At 53.6% G+C, this 15,440-nt stretch overlaps 1 protein-coding gene across 2 annotated transcripts; it reads left to right on the plus strand.

Moving 5' to 3' along the window:
* Window positions 1-296: 296 nt before the first annotated feature.
* Clec2l (C-type lectin domain family 2 member L) lies at window positions 297-15,204 on the plus strand. 2 transcript variants are annotated; one of them, XM_069996896.1, is made up of 5 exons: window positions 297-480; window positions 7,694-7,768; window positions 10,970-11,136; window positions 12,845-12,945; window positions 14,514-15,204. In XM_069996896.1, the coding sequence occupies exons 1-5, from the start codon at window positions 297-299 to the stop codon at window positions 14,623-14,625; spliced, it is 639 nt and encodes a 212-aa protein (XP_069852997.1). In that variant the 3' UTR covers window positions 14,626-15,204. The 2 variants fall into 2 exon arrangements, with proteins under 2 accessions (XP_069852997.1, XP_069852998.1); XM_069996897.1 differs by lacking the exon at window positions 7,694-7,768.
* The last annotated feature ends 236 nt before the right edge of the window (window positions 15,205-15,440 follow it).

Genomic DNA, 15,440 nt, shown 5'->3' on the forward strand with positions numbered 1-15,440 from the left:
AAATGCGAATGGGTCCCGAACGCGTGGCCGGTGCGCCCGTGGTCTGTCACGAATGGGGGTGTCGAGTCACCGCCCTCACGTCACCCCAGCTCCCCGCCCCTCCGGGCCCCGCGCCCGGCTCCTCCCCGCGCCCGCGTGTGCGCGCCGGCTGCGGCGGGGCCGGGGACGCGGAGCGGCGGAGCGCGAGCGGGGCTCGGCCCAGGCTGCGATCCCCGCGTCCTCGCCCTCCGAGCCGGCCTGGGGGGGCCCGCACCCGGGCGCAGGAGCGCGGGGCGCGGCGCGGCGGAGCGGCCCGCATGGAGCCGGCCCGGGAGCCCCCCGCGCGGACCCGGCCCCCGCCGCCCGCCGCGCGCCCGGCGCCCGCCGCCGCGCCCCGGCCGCGCTCGCCCGCCGACGCCGAGGCCCGCGGCCCCGAGGGCGCGCTGCGGAGATCGGGGTCGGGCTACGAGGGCAGCACCAGCTGGAAGGCGGCCCTGGAGGGTAAGCGCCGCGCCCCGCGCCCCGCGCCCCGCGCCCCGATGCTGGCCGGGCGCGCGGGAGTCACCTTGCGGCTGCCCGAGGGGGCGCGCGGGGACGCGGGGCGCGTAGGCCGCGGGCCCCCCTCATCCCCCCCCGCGTCACCGGGGCCGCGGCGGCGGCTGACCTTGGGAGGAGCTTCGTCAGCTCCAGCCCCGCACCTGCCCCGCATGTGGGGCGGGTGAGGGGTGTCTCGATCGGGGGCTGCGGCGGGGGCGCTGGGGGGGGGGAAGCGCGGGGGGCGCGAGGCTCTGCCCTCCGGTGCCGGGCTCGGGGGCGACCCCCGCCGCGGTGACACGGACGCGGTGCCGGCACATGCTGGAGTTGACCAGAGAGATACTTTTCTTTTGTAGGTCAGCCGTGGGGCTTGAACTCGGGGCCTGGGCGCCGTGCCTCGGCTCTTCAGCTCCAGGCGAGCGCTCTACCCCTTGAGCCACAGCGCCACTTGGAGATAAGAGTTCCCCGGAGCCTCTCCTGCCCGGCTGGCTTTGAACCCCCATCCTCAGATCTCCTCCTGAGTAGCTAGGCCAAATTATTTCTCGAAGTTTCCCGGTCATCTCGCCGGTACTTCATCCATAGGCTGTTCTGATGGCTCTGCCCGCTGAATCTTTGTTCTAGCCCCTGCCTGGGCGGTGAGGCGCCCATTACTGCCGCCTGGGCCTTTGATTGGCACCTGGTGCTTCCTACTGCCCCCTGGTCGGCTGGCCCTGCCAGGGTCTCTCTAGGCACTGGGTCCGTCCTGTGCTTGGCAGCTGCTCTGCCTTGGTCCCGCTGCCCGGTGGCTCCCTGCACAGCCTTGCTCTGTGACTCAGTCTACCCGTGTCCCCTCCTCTCCTCTCCCCTCCCGGAGGTACCTTTGACGTCCTGGTGCTTGAGTCATCAGTATCTTGCTCTGTGACTTCCTGGGGGGGCTTCTAGGATCTAGGGTCACCTGGGTGCTCCTTGAGTGTCCCCATCTCCCGTCACCTAGGGTGCTTGTGGGCCAGGACTCAGCCTCTCTCGGTTGCTGGGTGTGGGCCTTTGTACTGGTTTGTGCTGTTGGTTCTGTTTGCAGTGGTAGGAATTGAATCCAGGCCCTCCTGCGCGCTAGATGAGTGCTCTACCACTTGAACCACATCCTTGGCCCTGCTGCCTTTTGTGCTAGAGTCTTGATAACTTTGCCCAAGCCAGGGTGGCCTCCCAACTCTGACATCTTCCTACCTCCACCTCCTGCTCAGGCTGGGATTGCAGGCACGCCCCACAATGCCTAGCTTCATTCATTTGCTGTACAAGATTCAGGTGTTACCCTAGGCCCGGGCTTGAAGAGACCCCCAAGGTCTGGCTGAGTCCAGTGAAGTACGAAGAGCATGGTGTCTGGTAAACTTGACTCTGACCCGCCACATGCTGGGCTGGCAGGCGTCGGTGGAAGCCTGTTTCTTCATCCACAGTCAGTCATGGCTACCTCTCAGGGCCACACAGACGAGGGTGTGGAGCAGGAGTGCCACCATGGCAGCTCTACTCCCAGCTTCCTGGGCCTCTGGAGGTCTCTCTGGGTATCACGAAGCCTGAGTGGGGAGGGCAGGGAGCAATGGCACCCGAGCCCTCCCGTGACATCCGGTGACCCTTGGCTGCCACCTGCTTCCTGGAACTGGAATCCACTGGTTCTAGAGAGCTTGGGGACTTGGAGTCACTGTTTAGCCCAGCACTGGCTAAACAATGCTGGGGCTTGAACTCAGGGCCTTGTGTTGCTTGGCTTGTGGATGGTCTTCCTTCCTTCCTTCCTTTTCTCTCCCTTCTCTCTCTCTCCTCCCTCCCTTCCCTCCTTTCTTTTTCTTTTTCTTTCTTTTTTTTTTTCTTTTTTCTTTTTTTTTTTTTTTTTTGTCAGCGTGGGGCCTGAACTCTGGGCCTGGGCGCTGTCCCTCAGCTCTTCAACTCAAGGCGAGTGCTCTACTACTTGAGCCACAGTGCCACTTCCAGCTTTTTCTGCTTATGTGGTGCTGAGGAATCGAACCCAGGGCCTCAGGCATGCAAGGCAAGCACTCTACCACTGAACCACCTTCCCAACCCTTCTCTCTCTCTCTCTCTCTCTCTCTCTCACCTTTCTTTTCCTCCCTTCCCCTTCCTTCCTCCCTTCCCTCCCCTTCCCTCCCCTTCCCTTCCCTTCCCTTCTTTCTGTCATGGGGCTCGAACTCAGGGCCTGGGGGCTGTCCCTGAGCTTTTTCACTCAAAGCTAGCACTCTTCCACTATGCAGCGCAGCTCACTGTGGGTTTTCTGGTGGTCAGGTGGAGCTGAGTCTCGTGGACTTTCCAGGCTGGCTTCACACCGAGCTCCTTGGATCTCACGAGCCACCGGTGCCTGGCTCTTTCTTGGCTTTTTATTCAAGGCTGGTACTCTGTCACTTGAGTTACACCTCCACTTCTGTCTTTTTGCTGGCTAATAGGAGATAAGAGTCTTGCAGACGATTCTACTTGGGCTGGCTTTGAACTGTGATCCTCAGATCTCAACTTCCTTAATAGCTAGGGTGACAGGCGTGAGCCAGTGGCACCTGGCTTAGGCCAGCACTCTTGAGGGAAAGGAGTGAGGTCTTGTCCTGATCACGCTGAGTCCTCTCACCGTGCCAGGAGTGAACCTCAGGCCGGCCCTCACCCATCACCCTACGTACACCTCACGCTCAGTGAGGGCGCTGTGAGTCTAGGGGTCTCACCCAGGGACACACGAAGCCCCCACGGGGCTCATCACAGGTCCCTCTGGTGTGAAAGTTCTTCCCGTGTCTTGTGAGGCTCAGCACCCCAGGTTTAGGAGGCTAATGGGAGGAGGTCCAAGTGCACTTCCTGTGTGCCCAGCCTTCCCCTCGCACCCCAGATGAGAGTGGCTTCGCTCGCAAGCCCAGGGTGAGGGCTGGGGCTGGAGGACTGTCCTCGGCGGAGCAGGTGGCTTGAGCAGGTGGCTTCATCAGTAGAAAACCAGGCAGAAGTTCCCCGCGCATGCGCGCTCTCCTCTCCTGTGGACGCCAGCTGCCCCTTCCACCCAGGCAGAGTCTGGAAAGGTGACCTAGCACTCCCGAAGGTTCTGGAACCACTGGAGGTGATTCAGGAGGAGCTATTTCTGGCAGTGGGGGGTGGGGGTGGGCTAGGAGGGAACAAAGTGGCCTGGGGTAAGTCGGGGCGAGGGGACAGAACCGCTCTGCCGACCTCAGGCTATAGATTTCCCAGTGACCACCAATTCTGAATTTTTAATGTTGAAAGTTTCTTGCTTAGGCAGAAACCCACAACTTCCTGATCAAAACCACACACATGCTTTTAGCCAAAGCTTCTTCAATTCTTTTAAAAAAAATTACCAAGTTGTTATTTGATGGCTTTTAATCGTCGAGATAAGGCTGGCCAGGCCGCCTTGCCTGCAGCCATCCACCGGGGTTACTGAGCAGCACCGAGGTGACTGGGCAGGGGGGGGGTGGGGAGGGGGGTGAGGAGAGCAGGGAGTCTGCAGAGGCTTTGTTCCAAGACTTCTACATGTCTTTTGGCCTTGAAGGTCAAGATGGATGACCAATCACCTGAATTCATTGTTGTTTTCTTCAGAACCTCCTAGGGATGGGCTATCCCTATAGGCTATCCCCCCCTTCCCCTTCCCCCCTCCCCTCCGTAGTGGGGCTTGAACTCAGGACACTGTCTCTGGGCTTATTTTGTTCCTACCTGGGCAGGCTTTGAACTAGGATCCTCAGATCTCAGCCTCCTGAGAAGTTAGGATTATAGGCGTGAGCCACCAGCACTCAGTGGGCTATTCATTTAAAAATTTTATTTATTTATTTTTATGCCAGTCCTAGGACTTGAACTCAGAGCCTGGGCTTTGTCTCTGAGCTTCTGTGCTCAAGGCTGGCATTCTGCCACTTGAATTACACCACCACTTCCAGCTTTTTGGTAGGTAACTGGAGATAAGAGGCTCACTGACTTTCCTGTCTGGCTGGCTTTGAATTTTGATTCTCAGATCTCAGGACCCTGAGTAGCTATGATTAAAGGCATGAGCTACAAATGCCTGGCTACTGTGGGGTAGTGTAAAAGCCATAGCACAACTAGAACTGGGGTGAAGGAAGAGCAACAAAATTGAGATCTTGGGAGCAAGTGGCTAAGTGGCTCCTGACTTTTAGTCTGCATGAGGAAGTGCAGAAAGAAAGCACATGAAGACCCCAAAGACTCAGGATTCGGGGTGAAGAAAGGTCAAAGAGTGGTAGAACTTTTCTTTCAGAAGGCTCTAGATCCCCATTCTAAACAGTATCTCCCCATGGTGGAAACGTGGTGAGAGCTCTCCAGTGTTAGGGCCTGTACGCCCTGTACACCGAGGGAAAGAACTGCAATCTACCTTCTATACTGAGTGTGGAGCACCAGCTTTTGGGAGGACCAGTCCTCTTGGGGAGGACCAGTCTTCTTGGGAACAGCCCTAGCCAAGTTTATAACCTCCAGAAGAGAACATAGAAGAACCTTTTCAAGGAACTCTAATCTGTCCAAGAGAAAAACTTAAGGATTTTATGACAGCCAAAGAGCCCCAGAATCAACCCATCTAGATCCCTAAGCCATATGAAGAAATAGAGACTGTACACAGAAACATACATATTCTTCCCAGCCCTCCTTCCACATCAAGAAGAACTATCAGCTATCTCTATCTATCTATCTATCTATCTATCTATCTATCTATCTATCTGTTTTAGAAAAGAGATAAATTACACCATTAAAACAAGAATAGAATCCTTTAAGTGGGGATAGACATGATCCAGCTTTAATAAGCCTAAAAATCTTTGGGAATTAAAAATATAATTGCAGAAATGAAAAACACAGCAGAAGGGTAGTAAGAGAAAATGGAGAAAATAGAGCAAAAGGGTAAAGAGACAGCGAATTCGAGAAAAACAAATGATGAGAAGTTTGGAAGATCAACCCAAGAAGAAATCTTCAATGATATAATTGAAGACAATTTCATAGACTTGAAGGATCTAAATTTCCAGATTGAAGGGCCATTGATGGCTAGCTAGAGGGAAGAAAGGTAGGCTAAAACCAGGCATGGCTTGCAAGATGACAAGTTAAAATTATGTGTGATAAAGACTCTGTAAACTTCCATTTAGAATAAAAAGTAAGTGATTAAAATGAAATGGCTCATGGATGAGAACAGATGTAGACTTTTCAAAAGCAACACTGGAGTGAGAAGCTGATACCTTCAAAATTCTGAAAAAAAAAAAGTTCAAATTATAATGCCCTAATTTCACAGCTCCGGGGCTCCCACTGACCTTGGAATGCAATGAAGAGTTTTGCTCCTTGGAGTTGTTCAGTACACTGATTGTACTACAGCTTTTCTGAGATAGCCATTGGGAGGTGCTACTCAAGAAGAATTCATGAATGAGAATGGAAGGAAAGCAGCACTTCATGGAGGCGGAGCAATTAATTCTCAGGCCGCTGAGTTTAGAAAGAAACTAGTTAGATGGGAGCAGGTCAGAGAGTCCCATGTAAGTTGTTCTAGACTGAATGTGAATTTCCTCTACGAATTCTGCTTAATTCCTAACCACTAAGTGGAATTAAATGTACATATATATATATATATATATATATATATATATATATATATATATATATATATATATATATATATATATATATGGGCAAAATAGTTAAAAAAAACTGATCTCTCCCAGAACATTTATAAAGGGAATTCACATTAGTAGGACAACAACAATAATAAAGAATAATAGTAATAAGTCAACAACTGTGGATGAGGCTGTAGAGAAACCGGAACCCACTACATTGGGGGTGCAAATGTAAAATGGCGAGTCGCTGTGGAAAACAGTTGGATACTTTCCTCAAAAAGTTCAGCAAAATTACCATACAATCCAACAATTCTGCTCCATGGTAAATGCCCCAAAGAACCGAAACCGGGGACTTAAAAGTCTTTGTATACCATGTTCATGGCTGTAAAATTCAGGATAGCCAAACAAGTATCCACTATCAGATAAACAAAAATGTAGCGTAGCTACATAATAGAATAATATGAAGCCATAAAAAGGAATACAGTTGTGATACCTACTATAACATAGAGCCCTGAAAAGATAATATTAAGTGAAATAACCCCACCATCAAAGAACAACTATTGTATGATTCCATGTATATGATATATCTATAACAGAAAACTGATGGAATGGGGAGCTTCTGTTAGGAAGACGAGAGCTTGAAAACAGACAGCTGTGCTTAATTCTGTTTTGGTTTTTTTGTTTCTGTCTGTCATAGTGCTTGAACTCTGGGCCTGGGCACTGTCCCTCAGCTCTTCAGTTCAAGGCGAGTGCTCTACTGCTTGAGCCACGGTGCCACTTCTAGTTTTCTGGTGATCCTCAGATCTCAGCCTCCTGAGTAGCTAGGATTACAGGCGTGAGCCACCAGTGCCTGGCTAGCTGTGCTTAATTCTTAGCTTTTCTTTTTCCTGAGTTGAAGTCTCACTAAGTAGCCCAGGTTGGCCTTGAACTCAAGATTGTCCTGTTTTAACCTCTCTAATGCTGGGTTACAGGCACCCACCATTATTTCTGGCTACTTCCTGGCTATTAATTATTTAAAAATAGTTAAAATGGATGTGTGCCTGTAATCCTAGCTGAGATTGGAGGATCATGATTCAAAGCCAGCCAAGGCAGAGAAGTCTGTGAGACTCTTATCTTCAGTTAACCACCAGAAAGTCAGAAGTGGAGCTGTGACTCAAAGTGGTACAGTGCTAGCCTTGAACAAAAAAGCCCAGGGACAGCACCCAGGCCCTGAGTTCAAGCCCAGCCTTGGAGGATCAGGTGAGATGGTTAGAGGAAGGCAGGACTTCCATCGGTGAGGGTGGGGGAGGAGAAGGCCAAGGGTGGATCTCCTCGCTGCAGGCCTGGGATGGCTGAGTGGCTTATTCCTAGGCCCTGTTGGGCGGATGTCTGGGACAGTGTGAAGACCCAGCCCGCGAAGCTCTGACTGTCAAAGAAACAGTCTGTGTTCTGTCATGACGGTGTTCAAGTGGGAGCATGGCAGAATTGGAACTGGTTCTCAGTTGGTGGCCATCAGAGTCACCTGGAGTGCTCCTTACAACCCAGCTGGCTTGGCTCCGCCCCGTCTCTCCCAGGAGGACTTGGGGCTGGAGGTGGGGGCGGTGGGGAGGCGGTGGGTGGGGGGGCGGGGCATTCACGTCCCTCTCTCTCCTCAGACACCACCACGCGGCTCTTGCTGGGGGCCATCGCCGTCCTGCTTTTTGCCATCCTGGTGGTGATGAGCATCTTGGGTGAGCACACATGTCAGCGGGATGCTGCTGCTTGTATGTCAGAGCATGATGCCGCCTCGCTTATACGTGACTTGCCCCCAGCATGGCCAAGGAAGCAAAGAAGAAGGCCCAACATACCAGGAATTCTGGGGGGCCACCAAGGAGATTGCAAGTAGAGTGCTGGCGTGGGCGACATGTTGGCCTCGCGAGCACGTCCCGCCAGGCCTCACCCGCGTCCTCTTCTAAATTTTTTAAAAATTTTATTTGTATTTTTATTTTTGCCAGTCGTGGGGCTTGAACTCAGGGCCTAGGCACTGTCCCTGAACTTCTTTTGCTCAAGGCTAGCACCCTACCACTAGAGCCACAGCACCCCTTCTGGCTTTTTCTGTGTATGTGGTACTGAGGACTTGAACCCAGGGCTTCATGCATGCTAGGCAAGCGCTCTACCACTGAGCCGCCTTCCCCGCCCCATGCCCTCTTTATGGGCCTGGCAGGTGAGTTGGAGGTGACAGGTATTATTTCACAAGTGTTTTGAGAACTCACCAAACTTGGGGGAGGTTGGGCAGGCCATGCTTCCTTCCAGGTGATGGTTCAGCGATGAGGGACTTTAGATACCACACTTATTCAGCTTTTATTAGACCCTGCTGCTTGGAGGACTCTTGGACTCAGGGGTAGTCATTTACAAACAAATGCTAAAGCTGAGTATGGTAGCTCATGCCTGTAATCCTAGCTACTCAGGAAGTAGAGAGCTAGGACTCTCAGGCTAGGTTAAGACTACGTCTTACTCAATGGCTTGGCAGGGTGTGGAGTGGCAGTTATCCCAGCAAGGCGGTGGGAGAGGGGAGAGGGTGGGGGAACACGTAGGAGGCCACAGTCCAGGTGGACCTAGGGAATAAAGCGAGACCTCCCCACTATGAAAATGAGCAATGCAAAAAGAAAATAACCAATGGAAGATGGCACCAGAGGCATGGTTCAAGTGATAGAGCACCTGCCTAGAAAGCCTTGAGACCCCGAGTTTTATCTCCGGGACTACCACAAAAGAAAAAAATGGTGACTAAGACCTCATGGCCTCTGCCCAGGGAGATGCGCAGTAGCAAAGGCGTCGCTGCAGGGACTGCATGCTGAGCTTGTGGACAGACAGGAGCCCCCGGAGGTGCACCGGGTCCCCTAGCAAGGACGGATTAGCAGGTTTTGTTGATAACGACATGCACAGGCATTCACAGATGTGGAACCCATAGCAGCTGTTAGACTCAGAGGCTCTTACCGTCTTTTAGCAGCGGAATGAGGATGATGAGGATGAATACACCAGAAAGTAGCTAGGAAATATAAAGGTGGTGGGCAAAGATGGAAGGTCTTTTTTTTGGGGGTCCGGTCGTGGGCCATGAACTCTGGGCACTGTCCCTCAGCTCTTCAGCTCAAGGCTAGCACTCTACCACTTGAGCCACAGCGCCACTTCCGGTTTTTTTCTTTTTGCTTATGTGGTGCTGAGGAATTGAACCCAGGGCCTCATGCATACAAGGCAAGCGCTCTACCACTGAGCCACCTTCCCAGCCCTGTGATGGAAGGTCTTTGCAGAAAGTCTGATTGTTCATTACCTCGCTGACACTTCTTGTCTTCAAGGAGAGGAGAGGGCCTGCTCTTTCCTTTCTAGTTTGAGATGGGAGGTGTATATATATGTGTGTATGTGTGCATATGTGTGTATGTGTATGTGTGTGTATATGTGTATGTGTATGTGTGTATATGTGTGTATATGTGTGTGCATGTGTATGTATGTGTATGTGTGCATGTGTATGTATGTGTGTATGTATGTGTATGTGTGTGTGCATGTGTATGTATGTATGTGTGTGTATGTGTGCATGTGTATGTGTGTATGTGTGTGTGTGTGTGTGTGTGTGTGTGTGTGTGTGTGTGTGTGTGTGTGTATGTGTGTGTGTGTAAGAGATAGGGAGAGAGAGGGAGCCTTACCCTTTCAGGTGCATCTGGAGAGCGCGGAGAACTTTACCTGTATCTGCTGACTCTCAGCTGCATTCAGCCCAAATGATCCTTATACTAAAGTGGCATGTTTGGGGGTTGTTGTGTTTTACACATAGCCAAAGGGTGCTCGGAGAAACAAGGACTGAAAGGGTGGAAGAATTCACCCAGGCTGGGCAGGGGCCAGGAACCTGGCTACTCTTGAGAAGCTAAGCATGTCCTGGCTCCTGCTGGGTTTGTGAAAGGGGTCCGGTGCTTCTGCCTTTAATCTCTGAGGGGTGCTGGAGGGCCAGCGTGGCTCCTTCAAACACAGGAGACCACCAGCAACACTGTCGCTGCTGCTCCAACCCCATAATGTGCCTTGCATGATAAGCAGAGGGTGTGAGAGTGTATTTTGAACTCAGGGCCTCATGCTCTTGCTTGGCTTTGTCACCAGATGCTTGCGTTCTACCACTTGAGTCACAGCTCCACTTCCAGCTTCGTACTGGTTAATTGGAGGTAAAAGGCACACAGACTTTTCTGCCACGGGTTGGCTTTATACCTTGATCCTCAGATCTCAGCCTCCTGAGTAGCTAGGATGACAGGCGTGAGCCCCGCGCGCGCTTGGCTGCACCGGGACTTAACAGGCGATTTCCATGTGTGCTGGCCCGTAAGCAGACCAGCTTGGAAAGAGGCTGTATGAATGATGGAAGGGCATGGCTTAACTCCTTTGGCACAGAGGCCCGTGGAAATCTGGAGGCGCTCCTTCCGAGTTTCTGTCCTAGAAAAGCGCGCAGTAGAGGTGTGCAGTGCCTGTTCACGGAAGCAGTCTGCCGGCTGGACAGCCAGGGCCCTGGAGCCCAGCGCGGCCACCCCGCTGCTGCGGCTGGAGCACCATCCCAGGTGGCTGGGCTTTCCTGGTGGCAATGCCTTGGTGGAGATGAGGACACTGCAGAGAGGAGGCGATGGAGTCTGTGAGCAAGCATGAGGGAGGCCGGGGTCCCCCAAGGAGGCGGCAGAGGACAGATCTGCCCTCTTCTTGCCTCGCCTTAGGTCTGGGTCACTGGACAGAGATGCACACTTTCAAAGGAACGTTCCGATTGGGGGCGTGGCTCAAGCAGTCCAGGGCTTGTCCAGCAAGCCGGAGGCCCTGCTTCCCATCCAGCACGTGTCCAAGCCAGTAGCTGAGTTTCTGGGCAGCGAGGGAAGAGGAGTGAGAGTTTCAGAGGTAGGAGGGACACATACTGAGTGTCTTCTCCCCGCTGCCCGCAGCTTCGAAGGGCTGCATCAAGTGCGAAGCGCCCTGCCCGGAGGACTGGCTGCTCTACGGCAGGAAATGCTACTTTTTCTCCGAGGAGCCGAGGGACTGGAACACCGGCAGGCAGTACTGCCACAGCCACGAGGCGGCGCTCGCTGTCATCCAGAGCCAGAAGGAGCTGGTGAGCACGCAGGACAGAGGCAGGGGCCCCCAGCCACCCACCCTTGCCAGCAAGGATGCAGACGCACTGCCAGCATGTCCCAAGTACCCTATGCCTGTCACCTGGCCACTGCAGAGCCACAGGGCTGCAGATGAACACCCCCCACCTCCCCAGGGGGCTGACCAGGGCTGCTTTGACTCTCAGTACTCATCTCCTTCCCCCAGAATGAACTACAAGAAACGTGCTGGACACTGGTGGCTCACGCCTGTAATCCTAGCTAGTCAAGAGGCTGAGGATCCCAGTTTGAAGCCAGCCTGGGTAGGAAAGTCTATGAGACTCTTATCTCCAGTGAACCACCAAAAAGCCAGAATCAAGAGGTAGAGTGCTAGCTTTGAGCAAAAAGCTCCAGGATAGCATCCAGGTCCTGTGTTCAAGCCCCAGTATTGTTATTGTTACACACACACACACACACACACACACACACACACACACACACACACACACGTTATAAACACACTTATGAAATGTAAAAGCATTATGCTATACTGATCCAAATCAGAATGTGTGATCTATTTAATACCCCAAACAGTTTTGCCAATAGTAATGTTAACAAACAGAATTAATAAATGTTAGGAAAGCTCAACTGAACAAATAGAAACAAAGAAGACAGAGACCTTAACAGACCAGATCAGATTTCAGTCATCGCTGAGGAGGGGCACCATGTAACCCGGAACAGAATCCAATATAAAAGGCACATGGAAGGAGAGTCTGGGTCTTAAATACAGTCAAAGAAGAAAGCTGTTGGGTTGTGAAATCAGGGAGCTTCAGCAGAAGGTCATGTAGATCCATGGCTGTACTGCTACTTATTATGACTGAAAGTCATTATTATTTTTTGTCAATTGTGGGGCTTGAACTCAGGGTCTGGGTGCTGTCTCCAAGCTTTTGTGCTCAAGGCTCATGTTCTACCACTTTGAGCCAAGTGCCACTTCTGGATTTCTGGTAGTTAACTGGAGATGAGTCTCATAGATTTTCCTGCCTGGGTTGGTGTTGAAATAGGATCCTCCAAACTCAGCCTCCTGAATAGCTAGGATTACAGGTATGAGCCACCAGTGCCTGGCTATGATATATTTTTAGCTAAGTCTGGGGGTAATGGTTTTCCTGAGAACCAGCCTGGGGTGTGTGTGTGGGGGTGTGTGTGTGTGTGAGGTGGGTGGGAGGTCTGTGGACCATGGAGACAGCACTAGCTTATGAGGACAAGGTAGATTCCCATCAGTAAATCCCTTGTTACATTGGGGTTTAAGCCTGGCCATGTGGCATTTCCAAACAGCAGATGTGTTAACGATCATTTTTGTCGGTCTTTGGTACATGGAATTTCTCTGCCTCCTTGTGTAGAGACAGTTCTAGAAGTATGGGGAAGGACAACCCACCTGAGCCTGGGCTTTTGTCCCAGAGGTCCAGTCCAGTCAGTGGGCAGAGTGCTGGGGCCTTGTGGGCTTCTTGGCCAGAGGAACTGCTGAGTGTTGGGTGACCAACGCTGGACAGAACTCCCACGTGACGGATGGAGACTCAGCTCAGAATGCTCCTTTTCTGGCGTGGCGAGGTAGCCTTGCAGTGTCTGCCCATCCTGACAGCCACGGTCTCCCACGCAGAGCTTTGTCTTGGGGCGGTGCTGGAGTCTGGGGACTGCATGTAATAGCCACACATCTGACCGTACCTTTCTTTTTTATAGGAGTTCATGTTCAAGTTCACGAGGAGGGAGCCCTGGATTGGCCTGCGGAGAGTTGGGGACGAATTCCACTGGGTCAATGGGGACCCATTTGATCCGGACACGTGAGCTGAGGCGGCATCTTCTAGAAGGCCACAGAGCGTAGCTAGGGGAAGGCCTCATCCCCAGATCCAACTCTCTGAGAGAGACGCACTGACTGTGCTGAGAAGTAACCGTGGGGGGTGACTGAGATCCTGGCCTGCTACAGCCCTCAGAGCTCGGTGGCGTGAGGGCACAGGCTCGCTCTGCCTGTGACTTCTTGATCTGTGCGGAGGGGCTCCGTGTGGCTCCTGTACAGCGCAGTCAGCCAGACCAGGAAGGAGGAAGGGGAGGCTGCAGTCCTCACCTCATTGGCTGGAACTTAGTCACATGATGACCCCTCCACCGGGCTGCAAGGGAGGATGGGAGGTGGACGCTCGATTCTGGGCAGCCATAGGCCACAAGTGCATGGTCTCTCTGAGCATCCCTGACCGCATGTGCTCAGGGAAGCCCCTTCCCAAGGCGATGACCGCTCGGGTGGGGGCTGGTATTTTTATGGCCCAAATGGCGTGGATGTGAGTGGTGGCAGGAGTGGTAGGTGGTGTGGGGTGGCGGTGGGGACAGTGACAGGTCGATCTGTGGGGGACAGGGTAGGCTTGGAGGTGTGCTGGAGAGGCCTGCGGGGGATGGAGCTCAGCTTTAGTCCAGCCCTCTAGAGGGGTAGAGCCGGCAGGGCCAGCCAGGAGTGGGCACGGATGCCAGTCTGAGCATGATAGTACATGGGTGCCCAAAGACAGCCACAGAGCCAGCAGACCACAGCGGCCTTCACCTTTACCCGCTCCCCAGCGCCCTCCCGACTCTCAGTGCCTCTTCCTTTCTTCCTCTCCTCCAAGCCCCCAGCTAGCTCTTGCAAGAACTTGTGAATCTGCTTTCTTCCTACTTTTCTAGAAGCTTCCTTCTCTCAAACCCAGGATTATCCTGGAACTGGGATCTCGGAAGTGCTGACACCAGGGCAAGCGCCTCTTGGGGGTCAGGGGTCTTTCTGCTGTCCCCTTAGCGGCTAGGTAGCTGAAATCAGGGGAGACGGAGGTTTCTAATAATAGAGTTGGGGCTGCGCAGCCCAGCGCTGCGGTGCTCCTGAGGCTGTGAGGATGGCTTCCTCCGCCTGTCTCTCCTGAACTCTCACCGTGTGCTCTGTAGCACGGTTGGGAAGCCAAGATGAGAGTTGTGCAGAGCCTACTGTCTAGGAGCTGGCTCACGTGAGAACTGGTGGGGACAGACGGACACAGTCCCTTCAAGGTAGCGTCATGCGAGCTGCTCGTTGGCACAGGCAGGACCTGAGGGGGGACAGGCAGAGCGCGCTCCCAAACCGGGCCCTGTGGAGTGCGGGGCGCAGAGCTGACCCTGGAAGGATGTAATAGCGGGGTGTAGACGGACAGAGGAGGACGGGTGGGGGGAGCTTGGGAGAGGGGTGGTCCACAGGGCCGGGGCACAGAACAGGGAGACAGGGGGAGACAGGGGGAGACAGGGAAAGGTGCTTTGGGCCGCGTCTCAGGGTGCTTGCTGTGGGGATGGAGGACAGGCCGCAGTACTTGCAGGGCATGAGCTGCCCGTGCCAGTCACAAATGCCTGGTGTCTTCTTTTCCTGGCACAGGTTCAGCATCTCCGGTCCAGGGGAATGTGTGTTCGTGGAGCCCACCAGGCTGGTGTCGACAGAGTGTCTCATGACCCGGCCCTGGGTGTGCAGCAAGATGGCCTACACGTGAGGGACGGCAGGCTGGAGGCGGCGTCTCAACTCGGGCCCAAGGGAGGCAGGCGTCTGCCCAGAGTCTGGCCTCCAATGGGAGCCGCCTGCCCGCTCCAAGTGGAAGCGGTGGGGTGGGGCATCTCTGCCCTGTCCCCTCTCTCTGGGTCTCCTCTGTCCCCAGGCAGGTCCTGTGGCTCAGCAGTTAAATCCCATATTCTAAGTAGCACACATGCATATGCAAATGCACACACACACACACACACACACACACACACACACACACACACACACACACAGGCCCTGCTCCGCCCACCCTTAGCTACCCACAAGCCCTTCCTTTGCCCTGGTGCTTGGGGAAAGCTGGAGGGCTGGCAAGGAGGCCATGAAGCTCCACCCTCCCCCATGGCTTCTCTTTTGGGGTGCTGGGGAAGGCAGGTAAGGCAAGGCTTCCTCCTCACCCCCCAATCCAGCTCAGGCCTGGAGGCCCCTGCGTCCATCTGCCCTCTTTGCCTTCCCAGGGTCCTCAGGCAGGGCCGCTGCTGTGTCCGTGGTGCTGTTGTATGGATCACTAACGGAATAAAAAGATGGCTGGCGTCCAGCGAAGTCTGTGGTTATTGTTATTTATTCCAGGCTCACAGCTCAGGGGAGGCACAGAGGAGCTCCGTCTGCAGCAGCCACCTTGAGAATGGAAGATAAAAAAGAAAAAGGAACCCAAGAAATCTATTTTATGGCCTCAGGGTCTTTTCTCCTTTTGGCAGGCTACCGTGTTCTTAGCTGTCTAAAGCATAGGCTCCATTCTATATTCATCAGCATTCTCCACTCATCAGTATTCAG

This window comes from Dipodomys merriami, unplaced genomic scaffold, assembly GCF_024711535.1.
Source record: "Dipodomys merriami isolate MVZ:Mamm:240054 unplaced genomic scaffold, mDipMer1.0.p SCAF_5, whole genome shotgun sequence".
NCBI lineage: Eukaryota > Metazoa > Chordata > Mammalia > Rodentia > Heteromyidae > Dipodomys > Dipodomys merriami.